The 20,314-nt window shown below is 34.0% G+C and overlaps 2 protein-coding genes and 1 pseudogene across 2 annotated transcripts; all 3 read right to left on the bottom strand.

The window, feature by feature from the left end:
• Window positions 1-99: 99 nt before the first annotated feature.
• Window positions 100-1,306, bottom strand: BNAA06G15800D (protein RESPONSE TO LOW SULFUR 3). Its single transcript, XM_013791402.3, has one exon. The coding sequence runs from the start codon at window positions 573-575 to the stop codon at window positions 282-284; it is 294 nt and encodes a 97-aa protein (XP_013646856.1). The 5' UTR covers window positions 576-1,306; the 3' UTR covers window positions 100-281.
• Window positions 1,307-1,389: 83 nt separating this feature from the next.
• Window positions 1,390-18,944, bottom strand: LOC106351624 (annotated as a pseudogene).
• On the bottom strand, window positions 11,607-14,027 carry LOC111198986 (replication protein A 70 kDa DNA-binding subunit A-like). The gene is made up of 10 exons (XM_022688379.1): window positions 13,881-14,027; window positions 13,427-13,691; window positions 13,240-13,336; window positions 13,010-13,134; window positions 12,843-12,927; window positions 12,632-12,764; window positions 12,345-12,529; window positions 12,117-12,240; window positions 11,851-12,054; window positions 11,607-11,765 (listed from the first exon to the last, which is right to left on the bottom strand). Exons 1-10 carry the CDS (start codon window positions 14,025-14,027, stop codon window positions 11,607-11,609), a joined length of 1,524 nt encoding a protein of 507 aa, XP_022544100.1.
• Window positions 18,945-20,314: the final 1,370 nt, after the last annotated feature.

The raw sequence follows: 20,314 nt of genomic DNA, 5'->3' as shown, positions 1-20,314 counted from the left end.
GGACCAAGATCAACGTCCAGTTTTTTTTATTCTTTTTTATGATTTTCAAATTGATGAGAACCATAAAAAAAATTGTTTTCTAGGTATATAAATGTTGAATGAAAATGGAAATTTTAATACAGTATTGATCTGTTTTACTTTTTTTTTTTACACATCGGACTAGCTCTAGAGGTTTTGGATCCTCCTAACCAAAAAAAAAAAAAAATTTAAAACTGGTATAGATCTTAGGATTCATATTAGCCATTTTTACAGATATTATATATTATACATATACTCCGACACTACGAATTCATAACAACGACTTCGAGAGAGGAGGAAGAGAGACGAGAGATTTGGTCCACGAGGAAGTGTATACGAGACTCATACTCACGCGCCTGATCTAGAGACTCAACCTCCAGCTCCGCCAGCTGCGAGCAGAGTCTCTCCTCCGCCTCTTCCGCCACCACCGTCCGCCTCCACAACTGAATCATCTCTTTCTTCATCTCCTCCATTTCTCTCTCCAATTCTCCGTTCCTCCTCCGTAGCTTCTCAACCTCTTCCGCCGCCACCGTCAGATAAGCTCCTCCTTTTCCCATTTTCTTTGAATATTGGAAACAACTTGATTTGGTGGTTCCGTTGCCTCTGTTTGTGTACTTCACTATTGTGTCGTTGATCCTTTTAATAAGCGTTTTGGCCTTGGCATGCTAAGTGTCCAGGTTCAATGTATCTCGTGTTTTTGAATTTCTCATTATTTTGTTTTCTTCTGACAAATCAGTGTCTGTCGTGTTTCTTTGAAAAGTAACCACACGTGGCGCATTATACGTATTTGACTATTGCAGATCTTTTTCTGATAAATAATTCAATAGTTTTCTTTTTTGAAAAATGGCTTACTAATAATACATCTATTTTATGGGTATGAGAATCCATTTTATTGGTACCATAATTTTTTCTTTCTAATACATCTATCTAAAATTTCTTAAATATTTATTTCAAAAATTAAATTAAATTATATTTTCAACTAAACTGAGAATCACACAAATTGTGAGAACATCAAACATATAGTATTACATTTTATGGACACCTAACGCAAAATCAATTGGTAATGAATATACTAGCATTTTCTTTAAATAACATTCTATATCTCACCCGCGGGTGGTTGCTTCATCAGGTTTGCTTGCTGTGTTGAAGCTGTTGTTGCATGCCATCGTATACTGCATCTGGTAGGAAAGAAACTCGAGGATTTTCGCGGCCACAATAACCTCTGAAGCAGGTGTTATAGCGCAGGTGGACCATCTCAGCAGGGACAGACTCATCTCTTTTCCGTCCACCTCAGCCACTGATCCGTCAATGTTGCAGGTCTACTACTCACAGTGGCGGATGTAGGTTCATCAAGAAGGTGACACTTGCACCCACAAAAATTTCAAAAACTTCTTTGTAATATACCTAAATTTTAGCTATATTTTCTTATTAAAAACTACATTTTAATCTTAGTTTATATATTTATGTGTGATTTGTCTCCTCAAAAATTTCATGCTACATCCGCTCACTCTCCTTCAGACCACCATAGTCTCATCCATCAAGTCTCTGCCTCTGTTTTTCATTTTTCCTTTTTCATTTGTCTTGTAATAAGTGGTTTTCAAGATCACATCTCTTGTAACAAAAAATAAAAAGTTTGGTATAAATCTTAACAATTACACAAAAAGGTTTATAGCATAGTTTGGACATGAATCATATGATTCAGTTACATCAACACAAATATACTATGTATATCCATATTGATGTATACGTATATCCGACGTATTACTAGTTACTAGTAATCCATACCGGCTAGAATATGCAAGTTCATTAATAAGGTATGAGCGCAACATGTTAAATAATGTGGCACGACGGCCACACTCCAGAGCCAAATAGTTCAACAATGTGTATTTTGTTTTCAACATTAGTTGAACACCATTTTTAAGATGAATCTAAACCTCATCTCCTTATCAGATACCTATAATAAACCATTAAAGTTATTAAATCTTGTATTTGAAATGTCCGTGTGCTAAAGTTGACGCATTTGGACGGTTATCTTATGAACATCCTATTAATACATTTGGATCTGTTACCTCTACGGCTCCACCCATAAAATATTATATAAATTTTAAAGATAAAAATACTAGGTTCAATCTCAGGAGCTACATAAGATTTAGCAACCAAATTTTATTCTGATCTAATAAAATTATGCGTTTCGATCCATAATTTATTAAAAAAATAAAAAATCATATTAATATTATATATTGTATAACTTGACTCATTTTAATAATGATTAAGAAGATATAAACACATTTAATAAATACGTACTCTCAATGTAAAAGAAGATAATAGAAAAAATCGAGAAGTAATATCGGTACTATATTTTCTATCCTGATTTAATACGATTCACACCTACAAAATGTGATGCGTCATCAGTTATTTGAATAAATGGCGCTGGGAGATAATTATTTCTGTAAGAACTTAGTTTGCTAGAAGAGAATCTCAACAAGTTTACTTCGCGAGCTTTGTCTCTTTCTTCCTCACCCTGTTCAGATAAATAATAAAGAATATAAAAAGAGAAAAAGTATCAAATAATAATAATTGCATGAGGTTAGAACAAAAAAACCAAGAATTTTTTTATCTATTTTTTAAACAAATAATGAAATCGAAGACCAATTCAAGTGATATGAAATATTTAAAATAATGGATAAATCTATACAGTATTAGAAAAGGAAAAAAAATAAATAAATCATGAAATAGATATTTTCAACAATTATTGCCAAAAGGATCTGTAGACAAATTCAGAATATCCACACATAACTTGATTGAATTCCTTTACGTCCAGGTTCAATGTATCTCCTTGCTTATCGGGTGTAGTTTGACTCTTCCAAATCATATACTTATGTTCGGTTCACTTCAGTTTAATTAGAGCCAAGTTGCCAACGTATTTGCTTTGGTTAGCTTTGCTTGGGATGGTTGTTCAAAGAAAAAAAAACTTTGCTTGGGATTGAAAATAAACTTCAAACAACTTGAAGATTCAATTCAATCCATTGTCGGCAGGCTTGGTTTAGTCGGATACCGTCATGACTTAATCGACTAAGATGAAGATGTTAAAATTGTAAAATGTACGCATGGAACTTTCTCGTCGTCTCGGAAATGGGAATGGTAAGAACATCAGCATCGGTTGATATGTTTAAAAGAGTATCCCTTATAATAACGACTAGATCATGACCCGCCCGACCGGGCGGGTGTATATTTTTGTTTATGTAATGTATCAAAATTATAGTATAAATGATGACAAAAATACATCACATAATACAAAATTATAATACGATTTTTTTAAATTTTTGATTAATATTGAAATAGTTAAAATTTAATTGAAAGCTTCAAAGTGTGTTAAATAGAAAATATTTGGTCATTTAGATTTGCAAAAGGTCCATAATTTTATAAGCCCATATCTAACAGTTTTTTTTTTCCGGGAAACAGAACTTATTTTTGGAAACTCGGGAATAACAAACTGTTGATGTTCTCTTATCTCTCTCTATCTTATGCGATCTCTCTATCTTCCTCGAGGAGAAAGGTCAAAAACGTAGTCGATTCTGCACCTCGAAGTAATTCTTAAAGATAGATGATCGAGAAATTTAATTCCATCAGAAGAACTAATGCAAGGTTATCATCTGCAACCCTAATCGAGTACTTTAATTACGTTTTTTTGTTTAGATATATATTGAACTTGCAGATCTTACAGTGATTTGGAGATATTAGACATGGAACCATCAGATATTCAAACTTCCTTGATCTACCGACGACTTCATCTCATACGATCTAGGATCAAACTTCCTAGATCCACCGATGACTTCATGTCAGTAGTTCTATCTTTAAAACAAAAAGGTAAATTGAAACTCACATATTTGTTTTTGATCTATAACTACCACTTAATCTTTATTTTTTTAACAACCAAATAATGTAATGATTTGTAATTGTACGAAGAACACCAGAATCAATTAGAATTGGATCGTGCTTGGTTAAATTCAATGGAATATTTTATATTTGTAAAATAGCAGGTGGTAACTAATTTTTGCTTTTCATTTAACAGAACAAATTATTTTTTTTGGAAAACTGATGGCCATGAAGCAAATTCCTACCGAAGCTTTGCGGTAGACAGATAAGTATATGACTACAGTTTTTTTGAATTGTCTTATAGTAGAATTAGATCTTTACTATATAGATTATAGTCATCTATTTTATCTATGCATATATTTATGAGCAGGTGTCTGATGGGCATCTTTAGAGGCAGAGCTTTGTCAGGCGGTGAAGGACATAGGAGAGAGACTAAACATGATGCAATCCGTATCCAAGTTAGTACATTTTTAATAGCTTAACAATATAGTAATTAGGCTTGGAACTGAAAAATGGTAGTTAGGCAGGTTAACCGGAGATTATTTGATGAATATTGATTGAAGTTATTGGTAACAGAATATGCCATTGGTATCACTTTAGATGAAAAATTGTAGAGTCATATAGGATTAGAAAATACAATACCAAAAAGTATCGGTTGAATAATAATGCATTTAAGGATTCTTAGGAATGAATGTTTATGTAACAATACCAAAAAGAAATAAAATTTCAATTCTTGAGAGAGAAAATCCACTGTAGCTTGTAACAAATAAAAACAAATGCATAATCTAGAGTAAAATAAAACAACGTCAAAACACTGATGAGTCTAGAACAGCCATCTTTTCAACCAGTCATCTTGAATTCCATGTGTGTCTGAATCATGATAAGAAAAGTAAACTATTAAAAAAAAACGAATCACTAAATCACGCAAAGTAGATGTAAATCACATACCTGATCACTGAATATGTCAAAGATTGTTAAAAATCTCTTTGAACACAACATTCATAGTTTTCGTCTGAGGTTTATCATCTTTGTCCACAATCAATAACTTCAAACCTTTTTTAGATGTAACCCTTGAAATACCAACATAGAGCTGTCCATGTGAAAACACGGGTCTTGGGAGAAAGATACCAACTTCAGATAATGATTGACCTTGACTTTTATTTATAGTTATTGCAAACGCCACAGCCAAAGGTAATTGCCTTCTGCGCATCTTAAATGGTAATCTCGTGTCTGATGGTGTTATTGACAACCTAGGGATATCAACTGTCCGCCCCACCTTTTCTCCAGTTATAATCTTTGCTCGAACCATAAAATCCATTAGTTCAGTGATCTGAAGTCTTGTTCCATTCATTAAACCAGCAGACGGATCAATGTTTCTTAAAACCATCACAGGACAACCAACCTTGAGTCTAAGGCTATGGTTTGGCAAACCAGAAACCTTGATAGTGTTAAGGAAGTCTGGACCCAATGCTTCATTGTTTACAGAAATCTTGTCTGATGGATCTATACTATCAGCGCTAATGTAGATCTTCTCATCACCTGTAATAAAAAAGTTAAGCGGTAGAACACTATTAGAAACAACATAAGCTATAGAAAATAAGGCGTGAAGCATTAAAATATACCAGCAAGTCTATCCAGCATGTACTCGTTAATCATATTAACATCCTCATTTGTTGGACACAAAATAGCTCTTTCTTGGAAAAACTTAGGGTCCTTGTTTTCTTGAAGGGAAATAGAATCACCATAAACAGCTTTGCTGATTGCTTCTATAGGTTCGTCTGCGTTTGTAATCAAAAACTCAGGAGGAATTTCAATCTCTGCTTCGCCATCATTAGGCTCAGTAACTTTTCCATCCCCAATTTTCAGTATCCACTCTGAAAACTCCTTAAGATCCTTTGAATCTTCAACTGACAAACAACCTGATAACAATCGCATATTCTTTGTGAGTTTAAGCACTTTACAGTGTTCCCAAAGATATGATGAATTCAGCGCCGCCAACACAATTTCTGCTCTTCCAGCTCCATTAATTACAGGGAGAACCTGCCTAAAATCACCCCCAAAAACAATGACTTTTCCACCAAAAGGATTGACGCTATTGTTGCCCATGATATCAGACAAGCTTCTATCAAGTGCTTCAAAACAAAACTTGCTCATCATTGGTGCTTCGTCCCATATAATCAGTGAAGACTCCTTAACCAAATTAGCCTGATCAGATCCATGCGATATATTACATGAAGAGAATTCATCGGGATTTAGTGGAATCTCAAATCTTGAATGAGCAGTCCTACCACCTTGCAACAACAACGAAGCAATGCTACTGGATGCAACATTTAGCACAATATCACCTCGACTTCTAATAGTTGCAGACAGTAATTTCCAGAGAAATGTTTTTCCAGTACCACCAAATCCATCAACAAAGAACATTCCACCAATTCCATCATCCACAGAAGAAAGGATCTCATCATATACTTTTTTTTGCTCTTCTGTCATTTTCTGGCAGTCTTGATCAATAGTTTGTAGGAGTGACTCACGTGAATAGTTTCTCTCATCGAGTATCAAGACATTTGAATCCTGGGTCCTTGTCTTTTGCAGTTTTGGCATAGTCTCGAATTTTCCTAGATAACTACCATTGCGCCTCAAAATATTGTCAATCTCTTGCAAGGCATATTTCTTTTTATCTTCGTCAGTTATCAATAACCCTACAAATCAAAACAAAGAGAAAGTCAGAATACTACAAAAACAATGCTTTGATGAATCGGTTTTGGGAGTAGTTTCAAAAAAATTACCTGGTCGTTTAAAATATTTTCTTCGGTTATACTCAATATCTTCCGAAAGGCATTCCCATGTACGTTCCCAAACAACCTCTGGCATAGATAAACTGTCGTTCATCAGCATCATAACAAATATTTGTCGCAGTTCACTTGCTGTGCTTTCATAACTTCTCCTTAAAATATCATCTATGTACTCCTGATCATCATCTAGTAACCCACGAGCAAAACATGCTGCCTTGTAGCTAGGGTAAAGTACACCTTCATATATTTTAAAGTCTTCGTAACTGGTAGGACCTTTGACGATGTTCAACAGCACACGTAAAAAGTAAGCATCTTCCTGTTTCCGCGGAGCATAGTTAATCCTCCCAATGCTAAAACCTCTTTTGCGCCTGATCCCCTTCTTCTGCTTCTTGTTATATGTAAAGAAGTTTGGTATCTGCGCATAGGTTAGAGTTTTTGCAAGATCATCAATCTTATTCAGCTCAAACCATGCCAGGAACATTGTATTCTCGATGAGTTTTCGAGTGACAACAGCTTTCAGTTTATCCTTCCCCTTGAAGAAAACTATTTGTTTACCGGGTAGATGAAAACTCAGCTTCTCAACTGATGCAGACCTATAGTGAATTGGAAACTTGAAAATTCTCCAAGTCCCTTCACAAGCAGAAACATATCTGCAATGAAACAATCTGTATCAACAAAAACCGAATACTATTTTGTATTGAAAATAACTGTCTAAAAAAATATATAATGTACCTGCAATCAAAAAAGTCCTTGATTTCATTCTTCTTCTTCTCAAGAATTCGTTCAGTGCCATCATGAATATTTCCGGCCGAATCTGAAGTCACATGTGAATCTGTATTAGCAGGAGGCTGGACAGGTGCATTTCCTTCGCCATTTGCCAATATGCTGTCTATGATATGAGCAGGAGGTTCAACAGCAACAGTTACACGATCCTGTCCTTTATTAATGTACTTAAATAAGTACTTAATAGAGCCAGCTTGGTTGCACCACTCTACATTTATGTGAGCTCTATAACGAAGAGATAGCTTTTTATTGTAAGGAATAACATATCGGTTATCACATCTAACCCCATTCTTCTCAACAAAATCTTCTGATTGCTCACGCCTTCTGTAAATAGGAAACCCTTCTTTATTAATTGTGGTCTTCACAGCAAATGCTTTTGGGTATGACTTTGAACACAATCCATTCTCCATACATGGAGAATTCATGTTAGCAGCTCCACAAGGACCATGAATCATCATATCTTTAATCACATCATAGAGTTCGGGTTCGTCCACCTTGTTAGGTACTTCCGCAGATATAATCTTGTCAATGTCGTCTGTGTTGGGAAGCTTGCTGGTGGGGTGGAGAAATAAGAGAATATGGGCATGGGGTAGGCCACGTTTTTGAAACTCGATAGTATACATTGCTGTCACAATAAAATTTCCAAAAAGTTAGTGATTAATTTTCAACGAATAGATAAACTGTAATAATTTCAGTAGTTAAACTTACATGCCACAGTCTGTCCTAGCATATTCTTTTTGGTTAAATCGTCCATCAATGATTCAAGTTTCATCTTGAATAGCCTACAAATAATGTCTGGTCTGTCCTCCGGATTTAAATTCCTTTTCTTCAGATACCTTGTGATCTCTGGCCATTTAGGATTGCAGGTAAAAGTAATGAAGAGATCCGGAAATCCAAAATGCTTACATATTGTCATAGCATCCAAGTAGTTGTTTTTCATATATCTAGGACTCCCAACAAAAGAAGCTGGCAATATGAACTATGTCCCTTGCTCATGCATATCAATCCTTCCAGCATTTTCAGACTCCTTTATAGAATCATAACTATCAGACCGTAGAGTAGACTGGTTGAACTTCAAATAGCGTAGGCGGTTTGATTCCATAGTTGTGAAGGCATCAACGATGAATTGCTGAAAGAGCCGCCTAGAATGTAAGAGACAGTGAGACTCATTCTTACGCTCATGAAGACGATAAGCAAAGAATTGCCTCATACTGATATTAGGCTTCTTAAGTTTTTTTGATGCTGCGACCCCTTTCTTTATACCCAATCTGAATCCATCTTCTCCATAAGTAAACAATAGAGGATACTGCAGTGCAAGGTACGAAGCATGAATTTCGTTTATCCTTATTAGCTTTCCTGATTGTTGCTGAAGAACAATATCTCTGTTATCCATATCTAGATTAAAATCACCAGGAATGAGTGCGGCAACTTCAGTAGCAGTGGGAGTATTATAAGTTCTTCCATCCTGTAAGCGATCACTCACAATACGCATGTGAAACGCATCATCAGGATCTGTCCTAAATCGATCTTTAGCTGATCTGAATTGCTTCACATAAGGATTAACTTCATTTAACATCTTCATCAACATGTCAATAATCTCGTCCTTGAGCCTATCTTTCTTCTTTGTTTTGAAATTTGATTTTCCTTTGCTGTAAAATCAATGAAACCATACACATCAGAAATCAATAAATGATTTAAACTATATTCTGAGTGCAATGTAATTTCGAAATGAGTAATGGTCTAGTTTATCACGAGTGCAAGGTTTAACATTACCTCAAACAGTTCACTCTATTTTCAACTTCATGTTCAGTGTCTACTATATATAGCTGACCAAACTTGGCTTCATTTCCATCATTTGGTTGTAGACTTCCCATTAGATGATAATTTTCTCCTTGAAGCTGAAACATAGAAGGTCCTATGCCCTTCTGTACTGATCTATCAACTTTCCCCCCAAGGGAAGTAAATGAGAAAGCCATGTTATAAGGCCTCATATTCTTCTGGAAATGCTTGCTTAGTTTGTCATCTCCTTCCATCAGCTTTTTCAGCACCATTGGTGGTTCTTTTAGTAATGGTAACTGTACTTGACCTTGCAAACAACATAGTGAAAATGTAGGCTTTGAAGCATTTCTACGTCTGTTTAACCTTTCGCCATACCACATAATAGCACCACAATGAGAGCATGAGTAATCGGGATCGCCCTCATCAAGATATTCTGTTCAGGTGCAACATAATAAGCAGTATAAGAAATTTTCTATTTTGTAAAGTCAGTTTACTAAAATAGTTGTAAAAGTAGACATGTTCAACACCTTCTTCTTTTGGTTTAGTTAGAACCTTAGTTGACCTCTGCTTACGATTTTGGCAGCGTTCCAAAATCGTTTTCATACAAAATGGTGGTGGACGATACGGATCATTGGCTGGTGTAGCATGAACCTCTACATTGTCTGCTTCATGTTCAGAGTCTGTACTTTCTTGAGAACTACAATCAAAATCAAGCTCGCCTTCATGACCAGAGATACCTAAAACAAAGGCCATAAATATCTTGACAATATAACTAATGTAGCAGATTATACACGTAGGGATTAGTACCTCCAACAAAATCATCCTCAAGAAGTTCATCATCCTCTTGATTCATATCAAGATGTATGTTTGTAGTTGTTTCTTCATTTCCATTCGATAAAGAATGTGAAATATTGGTAATATCATCCAAGACAGAACGTGGGGGCTTTCTTCTTCTCTTTTTATTCTGGGATAGAGGTGTTGTAATTGGAAAATTTCGACTGAATGACACTACAAAATAGTTACAGATGATATTATAAGTGAACATGTACATATTTAAGTCTTGATATTAGTTTAACTCACAGTTCGCATTAGTCAAACAACTCCTATGAACTGTTGAACATGATGGTTGGTTTAGAGTCAAATCCACACCTAAGCCGGCATCAAAGTGACAACATATTACGATGTTAGAACAACTGATGATAAAAGTAATAGCTTGAGAATTAGTATTTATAAACAATAGGCTTACCAAACAAACGAACTGGAGCAGTAGATGGTGTGTGAGGTGAAGCCGAATTACTACCCTGTACAGCATGTACTGGGTGTAAGGTGGTTGTAGATTGTGAGGATCCGATGGTCTGGTAAACCCTATTAAAAATAGATGTCAATGGTACAGTAGAATCGGAGCAATCACGAACTGGCCGTGCTTGGTTCTGTAAGACTGCGGGACTTATTTGTCTACCATAAGTAGAACTGCTAGGAGGATTTTCGTTTCCACTACCATGAACCCCGTTTCTTTTCCTTTTCATAATACGCGAGTAGAAGTTTTGACCTTAGTTTTTTCAGATAGCAATGGGTGTTTGACGTGATGATTGTGATTGCAACTCAATACCCAATTTTTTTCTGAAAACGTTTTTTTAAAAACAAAAGGGTTCGTATTAGGGCAACAAAATTTCCAAAGTGTATAGATGTTAAATGAATATTTGTTTTCGAAAAGTATAATATTAATAAGTTTATATAAATATTTTTTTTTGGAAACTTCATATAATGACGTCATATTTGTTTTCCATTGTTTTTTTTTGCCTAAAAATAAAAAGTTAGATTTGTTATATTTAATAAGTTTTCCTAATTCTGACCCTCTATCTAATTTTGTCCAAATATTATATTCTGATGTTTTAGTAAAGTATTGCGGAACATTCATATTGGCTGTAATGATATTCAATGACATGAATAATAGGGTAAGACCATGATTTCGAATGTCTAAGGTTTTCAATACTTTCATAAAAAAATATACTTTCATAAAAAATTAAGTGATTTATAGATATGTTTTAGTTAGACGAACATTTAAATATGCTAAGTTGTTTAGTTAGTTAAGTTAGTTGATGATAATTTTTATAGAAAATATCAACCAAGAAAAGGCAGCTACTTTATTATAAAAGATCGGAGAACAAAGAATCCTTAATAAAGAATACATCCTTATTAAAAAACTTAAAGTGCAGAAGCAAACAACAGAAGCTAAAACCAAAAATTAAAGTGCAGAAACAAAGAACGGAAGCAAAAACCAAAAATAAAAACACTCAAAGCAAAAAACATAGGTATTGGCCAGCAGGAAACAAATGTAGTCCTTCAGATTTGAAAAAACTAATCGATCTTAGATTTCTCAGTCTTGATTGTGGGAGTGCACAACTTCTTTGAAGTAGATGTTATGTCTGGCAGTTCTGAATCAGTTTCTTTTCTTTTCGAGAAAGGAGTTGCACAATCTTCTGATGATGCATGAGTGTCAACATCCTGCAACATAACCTACATTCCAAAGAAATAACAAAAAGTTATGCAACAACTTTATATAACAGAACATAATATCGTTCTAGATTTCAGAAGCACGTACCCCACCAGAAGACACAGTGGACGAACAACCTTCTATAAGTGTTACTGGCTCTGATTCAGTTTCAATTTGGTGAATAATATCTCCAGACCAGACCTTTGACACCTTATAGATCTCGGATCCGGAATCAGAGGGACAGAGTCCAAAACAGAAAGATTTGTCTACCAAATCCAGTATTGGTTGCGGCAAATTTTCAGGATCTTCAATCTGAAAAACATTAATTTAGGTAAGACAATTTTGATATCATAATTGTATAGACACAAGCTTACTTCTTCATAAGAACCATCCCAAATCTCATGTGCTTCCAAACCGATGAGTGTTTTTGCAATAGAGCCAAGCAACACGAGTTTACAGTCTCCAGTGTCATCACGAACAATCAAATGAAGTTTGAATCTGCCATAATAATTCAATGTTAGGAGAACATGTTTCTATAATTTAGGGCATAGAAACTTATAGATAAAAAGTTAATTTACACAAAAAAAAGCAAACACACTTACTTTGGAAGCACATTAGATCCATTGGTACGACACCCAGGACAACGGAACAGAGGTTTAGCAAGCTTTCCAGACACAGACCTTCTGATCCTAGTAACAATCTTCCCACAACTCTTACATCCAAAATAGTACCACGCCCAATCAGTATCAACTGCTTCCACAGAACATACGATCTTAACGTTCTCGAGCTACAATTAGTGGTATCAAATATGGTACATCAAAATTAATATGTGATAAACTTATGATGCGTAATTCATATTAGTTGTAAGTGTAAGCTTTGACAAACAAACCTCAGAAGTTTCATGTAACTCAGAAATCGGGATGATACCAACATCATCCCAATCATCAGCAACTTTGATAAGTTCCTTTTTAGGGTCACGCTGGTTATCATTCCCAGCAAGAGCAAGCACTTGATTTTTGAGCCTGTGTACATATATAAAAAAAATTCTAATTTTCATAAAAATATTAGGTGCTAAAATATTGCTGAGTTAAATATTGTACTTCTCTTTGAAATCCAAAGCCTCAGCCATAGTTGGATTTAGATCCAAAAGTGATGCATCAAATGCATTTGTTATTTGAACTTCACCTACAATATTGATAGTCAAAAAAAATTCAAAACCGCATAAACATCTACTTATTAAACAACTTAAGAATAACATGTTTTTTACCTCCAAATTCACTGATTTTAGCAAATCTAATCACGCAAACAATGTCTTCACCAACATGATTCTCAAGATGATGTTCGATTTGCTCAGCATAACGGCCCCACAGACAACATGCCAAAGCATTACCACTGTTTTACATACATGAAAACATTTAATTTTACTGAAAACTCTCTTATTTTTACGGAAATCAAGCACATAAAATCTAAGTTATTTTATTGCGTTAAATACAAAACCTGTTGTCTCGTATGCGAAACAAAACCCTTTTCCTGTCTTCGTTATGGACTTGGATGATCTGAACTTCACCAATATCAATAGCTTGGCCTATTATGTCTGTCACAAGTAAATATAGTAATGCTAGTCAGAATATGTAGTATTGAAAAGATAAAAATAATCTAAGATAAGCAGTTCAAAATTATATACCAATAAGACACTTAGTATCAGCACTTCCATTCAATATCTCTTCGTAACTTGCTAGAGATAAAAAGCTGCTATCGTCAGTGAGATCCGAGTCTGCAAAAACAGTATCGTTTGTGATACTCATCTTATAGGCAAGATTTGTAGGTTTGTATTTGCCACCGGTTCCAGAAATCTTCATGTTCTGAATAACACGCCACTTTCCAAGAGTAAGGTTACGTTGAACTCGCTTAATGAGAGTTCTCTTGCACGAGCACTGAACTTTAGCACCCTAATATATACAAATGATTGTATCAGAAATAAACATATGATTTATTAAAATTCTAAGAAATACAAAGATTATAGAAAATGCACTCATGAACTTATGCACCCTAATAATAACAAATGACTGTATCAGAGAGAAACATCTACTATATTAAAACTATTTAAAATCTAAAAATGAAAAGATTATAGAACTAACAGTTTGATCAGCTAAAACCATTTCTAATGTTTCATCAGCGTAAGGTGGGTTTTGTATCCATGAGTGAATTAGTTTCACTTGAACACGCCACACATCCTTAAAGGGTTTAAGATCGCTGATCAAATGAAACTTTTTGTTAGCAGACATGTTTTTTTGTGAAGGCAAGTCGTAAATGAATGTGTAGAATATAAATTGAACTCGGTAGAATATATAGTGGTGAGACTAAACCCTAGGTGAGAAGAAATATCTTTGCTTATTTTGCAAGGCATATTATGAGAAATAAATGAAAATAATATACGAAATTATGCTAAGATAAAGGGATTAAGATCGCTGCTCAATAACATGATGGCATCTCGTATCTGCGGATATATGTAGAATATTCTGTTAATTGTTTGTTATTGAGAAACCAACAAAATAGGAAAGGGTAAGATTATATATTTGAAATTCGAATATTGTATTTATTGTTTAGTAGTTATTTAGTAGCAATAAATTAAATTTCATATATATCTTCCTTGTTCCGAAATTGAAGGGAAAATCTTGTTTAGAAACAAAGTTGTAGATGCTGCAAATATTCCGAAGTCGGATCAATAACCACCTAAGGCATCTCGTATGGCATCTCGTATCTGCATTAATATGTAGGATATTCTCTTAATTGTTTGTTATTGTGAAACCAACAAAATAGGAAAGGGTAAGATTATATCTCTGAAATTCGAATATTGCATTTATTATTTTGTAGTTATGGGTTAAATTTCATATATATCTTCCTTGATCCGAAATGGAAGGGAAAATCTTGTTTAGAAAGAAAGTAGTAGATTCTGCAATATTGCTGGGCGGATTTGTTGGTTTAAAACTTTAAAGTTAAACAAACTTTTTTTTGGTTTATAATGATCAATAATGTAAGGGTGGGTGAATAAAAAAGCTGGTGAATATAATCTACAGGGTGGGCAGATTTGTCCATCTTATACGGCTATCAAACTACAGCGTATAAATTATAGTATTATGATGTGTCTATATCAGTGTGTATATATATGCGCGTGTTTGATATCATAATTGTATAGACACAAACTGAAAAACAATGAATATGTGATTGTTTGTCCATCTTATACGGCAATTCATCTAAACCTGTCAGCTTATTTTCAAAATGAATATGTGATTGTTTGAGTTATTAATAATATGTTTCCTTTTTTGTAGTTTGTCTCAGTTATTTTAGGAGAACAATGAATAAGTGGAAAAGACAATCATTTTTAAGATAAGACTAATTTAATTCTCAATGGCATTTGACTGTAAATATTGCTGAACTTTTAGGGTTATTCTCTAAGTGTACTTCTGTTTTAATAAAGTAGATGGTTTGTCACAAATTAAATAAATAAATAAATTTAAACAGCATAAATTAAACTGCACAATAATAATATGACATGTGGACAGCTTTCTCCAGAATAGTCTCTACTAAAAATAGATTTTTCCTCCTTTTCTTCTTTTTGTATTTCTCTCATTTCTTTTTGATTATTTTATTATTTTTCAGAGACTAGGGCTGTGAGTATTACCGGTGGTTTGAAAGGAACGCACTGTGGGACGTTAAATATGTCGCCATTCAACCAAAATTATATTGTTTGACTTTTATTAAAACATAAATAAATAAATAAAGAAAATGAAGTGCGGTACATGTTTTTTCTTGGAACGCACCTACAAATGAAAGAAAGATAAATGGTGTGGGAAAGGTAACTGTAGCGGTAGCAAAGCAAAACATTAAAAATGATTTCCTTATTCTAAACTGTTAAATACAAAATAACACATATATAAGCACTTTTTGAATGGCCAAAAAAATGCATCTCTTGATATTTTTCTATTTTATCTTTTAGAAAATATAGAAATTTAATCTTATATATACTTTTATTAGTTACCAATATGAACTCTACTAATATTTTATTTAGTTATTACAAACTTGTGAATTAAAATAATAAGTATATAAAATAATCAATATATCTAGGTTTAAATAAGTGTAAAATGTATCTTTGTATTTATACATTGCTCATAATAGATAAATATGTGTGGATTGAATATTTTATAAATTTAATTACTTGTTAAATTATATTAGTATCATTATAAAATTACACAACTAAGATAAAATAAAAACGTTCTAACATTGTTTTTTATAATTTTAGATGAACCATAATTATCTTGAAGTATCCATTTTTCGCACGAACTGCACTTAAACCGTACCGCAATACCGACATAATTTTTTTAATACAGATTTTGCTGAAATAATGGCAGAGAGCCAGAGACAGGAAATTTCAACACACAAGAGAAAACTGATTTTCATACTGATTTGGATGATGTGAAAACAGTTGAGGGAACAGATGAATGACATATGATGCAATAATAGATAATATTGGAAATATATTATAGGAAAATCAATAAAATGGACTTATTTTCTGATTGTAATTTATTTGTACTTTTAAAATATGTAAAATATATTTATAATATTAAGTAGAATATTAGTTTATATTTTTCCAGCACTATTTAGTTTATAAATATCATTTAAGCATTTGTCCTGCACTTTTTATTATTTTGGTCACCATTCACATATTTATTAAACCGCTTTTTTTAGACAAACCGCACTTGTCCTGCAGTATGCGTTTTTCTGACATAAGCATTGAATGTTAAGTGCGGGACCAGCAAACCACGTAGCGGGAAGGTAAATGTGTCGCCATTCATCACTATTCTGTTGTGTTTTATTTTCTTTTCAGAAAATAATAAATTAAAAGAAAAATATTGAAAGCGGGAGAGATTGGGACAGACCGCACCTGCGTTCCAGAAGAAGGTCACATGGTGTGGTTTAAACAGCCCACTATAAATAAATTTAGTTTTTATTGTTTATAATTATTTAAATAACACAAATATATCTACTAGCTAGTATTTTTATTTATATAATACACATAAATTCAAGTTTAAATGTGTATTATTCAGTTGACAAATGAATTATGATAAAATATTTTGTTTTCTATAATATAATTTATATACTTATAAATATTCACTATATTTAATTTTAAATAATCAAACAATTTATAATACTATTTTTAAATTGAAATACCCTACTGAAAAAAACCCAAATACCCCAAAACTGATTTATTAGAATATTTTTGTCAAAAATATTTAAAATTATCCAAATTATATATTTTTAATTAATAATCTGATATTTCATAAAAATAGAATTAACCATAAACTGGAACTGAATTGGAATTGAATGGGATCCAAGTTCATTTCGAATATTTGCTCGTTCTTGACTTTGTTACCTGAACCGAACCGAAAACCAAAAAAATGAACCAAAAACAATTATCGATTGTTCTATGATTTATAAAATTACATAATAATAATTCAATAGTAAAATTTTGATATAAACTTTTACGTTTTCTATTTTAAATAACAAACTTAATTAATTATATTTAAAAACAACTTGCGAATTTATAATATGTTAAATAAAATATAATGTTATCTATAAAGTTTCAATAATTATATATTAAATTTCATATTTCATATGTATAAAATACTTTTTGAAATAAAAAAAAACTATGTTGAAAATAATATTAGTATCACTGATATTTTAGTTTGTAAAAATAAATATATTATGTGTATCCTGCAACTACACTATTCATATACATGTCACCATTTATATTTGGTTTTGGACGGTTTATTTCAGACGAACCGCAGTTTTTCCGCAGTATGCGTTTCTCTTATACAAACCGCAGTTAAATACCATTCAAACATTTGTCCCACACTTTTTATTATTTTAGTCACCATTCACACATTTTTAAACCGCGTCTATTAGATGAACCGCACTTGTCTCGCAGTATGCGTTTTTATAACACAAACCGCTCTTAAACCGCATTGCACTAATCAATCCGCTTGTCCCGCACCGTCCAACCCGCTGTTACCATTCGGAGCCTGATGCTCTATGGCCTTGACAGCGGGATAAGGAAAACGCACTATGGGACAGTAAATAGGTCACCATTCAGCTTTCTTTACTGCTGAATTTTACAAAACAAAAATCATAAATTTAAAAAATAGAATAGGGCGGGACGGGTTGAGACTGGTACCACACCTAGATATGGAAAGCATGTAATATGATGTGGTTTGGTTAGGTATATCAGTTGTTTTTGTTGTTTTAATTATTAAGCACCTGCGCGGATATTGATTTTTACATTTTTATACATTGATATTCATTTTTCATGATTAGTGTTATATATTTTAGATGTGTCGCCGTATATTTTGTGAGACACGTTCAAGGATCAAACTAATTCATGACCCCTTCATGACCCCTATCCCTTATATTTTGTGAGACACACTGAAACCCTTATGCTTACGGTCCTTTTTTTGTGGTGGTACATCGTACATAACACAAGGTACGTCTCTCTCTATTTATACTAGTAGATTTCATGGCTCACCCTTTCATGCTACTCAAGGAGGAGATATTCGTAAATATTCTTTTATCGAATATTTCCAAATCTCGTACAAAGCCTTTTGAAAATTTTTCCTTGATGATTTATCCCTTTCCAACATAAACTATACATTGCTTAGCCTCCAAATAATCTTTAGTTTACCTCTACGAGCCCCTCGAACCATGGTTTTAGGAGGGGTTCTAAACATTTTAAGAAAAAGAAATAAAATTAGGAGAGAGAATGGAAAAGGTTAATATATCATGATTTTTAGAACCCTACTATATATCCACAAAACACTTGTAACCAATACAGTGGTTGGATTTTTATTTTACAATTAACTTTTAATTCTCTAATTATAGTTTACTAAAATATTAATATTTTTTTGTTTTTGAAACTTTTTGGAGTTCTTATTGTTGGAGGTGCTCTAATTCGGCTCCAGTTCGAGTCTTCAAATCAGTTACACAGCTTGACACATATCACTTTTTGTACTACTTTATGTTGTACGTCATGACTGGTACACAAAATGACAAACACCTTAATAAGTTGTTTTTCTTCAGCTTGTAAAACTCAATTTTCACTTCACTAACATATAACACTGCACCGATTGATCCATTCCAGTTAAAATTATATATATGTTGTTTGATTTCTTTTTTTTTTTTTTGCTAAGAATGTTAATATCATTAACTAGTAATGAAAGAGATTACAAGTTGTGAAACCTGAACCAAAGAGCTTTGACTAGTTTAGTTGTACAAGCCGAAAAAAGTTAAAAAAGCTTGTAGAACATAATAGGACTAATCTAGTGAACTAGATTAATGCTAAGACTAAAGATGTGTTGCTTTGCACTTATACATCTAAAGAGTTGTAATGGCTGAACCACCTTAAGCTGGAACCTGCAAAAGGAATCATTAGGTCTCAAAGAAGACTGATAACCAGAGGACCCCTTGGGCGGGAGGCTGCAATCGCATTAGCCAGAAGAGGTGACCAAGCTCTGCATCAGCCCATACAACGCTACACTCCGGGAATACCAACAACAGCAATCCTTGAGAGACTCTTGAGCTTCATGGTGTGGAGGCAGGCGGTAGGAAAACGGCATAAACCGGCCACAGACCAAGTCGGAAGACTCGACGAGACTCAAAGAAAGGCAGCTAACATCTTTGGGCAGCCATAAAACAATCAAATGATTTTAGGACAGTGAGAGGCAGAGCTCTCAAATCAGGAGAGAGCTACGGCGAAGGTGAGAAACTCCAGACGCCACGGAGGCTTAACTACGGAACAGCCCAAGATCCCTTGCCGATCTGCGAAGAGGAGGAGCTCACCGGAACCAAAAGCACCATACGCACTGCTGTGCAAAGAGACAGATCTAGTAACAGAGTAAACCTCCACGATGGCATCTACACTGTGTACCTGCGGGAAACAGAGAAGAGGAACTCACACAGACCAGAGGATAGCAAAACAACGACATAGGGTCTGGAGGACGGTAAGGAAGGCTCCAGGCGAGGTAGCGACGCTCTCCGTTTCTGACAAACCGTGAACCCCTAGATCTGACCCAGATCTAAGAAAAGACCCTATGTCGCGAGAGATCTCCTACTGGTTCCACTAATCGCTTCAGCTTGCTAAACCTCGCTTCTCCTCCAGCGGATTGACAGACGCCCGCCTTGCCGTTGTTAAGTCTCCGGCGAGCCGAAGAAGTCCAGAGGAGAAAAGCATATCGGAGTAGATGGAGAGGAGAAGGATTGGAGAGAGAGGCAAAATAGAGGAAGAAGAAGAAGCTGGGGTGGCGAAGAAGACCAGTACAGCAAGCTTGCCATCGATCTCCTCCACCGGATTAGAATCCAGATGTTGACGGCGCTTGGGTTTCAAGAGATTTGGGGGGAGAGATTCTAGAGAGCAAACCTAACTTTTTCTCTCTCTCTTGTTTTTCTACCTTGTTTGTTTGATTTCTTTGAAATTCAATAATGATATTGGATCCCGTGGTTTCCACACAAATTTTGTTTTTGT

The sequence above is a fragment of the Brassica napus genome, chromosome A6 (assembly GCF_020379485.1).
Source record: "Brassica napus cultivar Da-Ae chromosome A6, Da-Ae, whole genome shotgun sequence".
NCBI lineage: Eukaryota > Viridiplantae > Streptophyta > Magnoliopsida > Brassicales > Brassicaceae > Brassica > Brassica napus.
The sequence above is the reverse complement of the archived record's forward strand: the minus strand, read 5'-3'. Positions and strand labels throughout refer to the sequence as shown.

What these genes read in the sequence shown, in the direction of transcription:
- LOC111198986 (XM_022688379.1), bottom strand. Translation starts at nt 14,027, where the DNA reads ATGTCTGCTAACAAAAAGTTTCATTTGATCAGCGATCTTAAACCCTTT. An exon ending in AGTTACATGAAACTTCTGAG is followed by an intron (nt 12,530 to 12,631) that starts GTTTGTTTGTCA and finishes CACTAATTGTAG; the next exon opens with CTCGAGAACGTTAAGATCGT. An exon ending in CCACTGTGTCTTCTGGTGGG is followed by an intron (nt 11,766 to 11,850) that starts GTACGTGCTTCT and finishes TTTGGAATGTAG; the next exon opens with GTTATGTTGCAGGATGTTGA.
- BNAA06G15800D (XM_013791402.3), bottom strand. Translation starts at nt 575, where the DNA reads ATGGGAAAAGGAGGAGCTTATCTGACGGTGGCGGCGGAAGAGGTTGAG.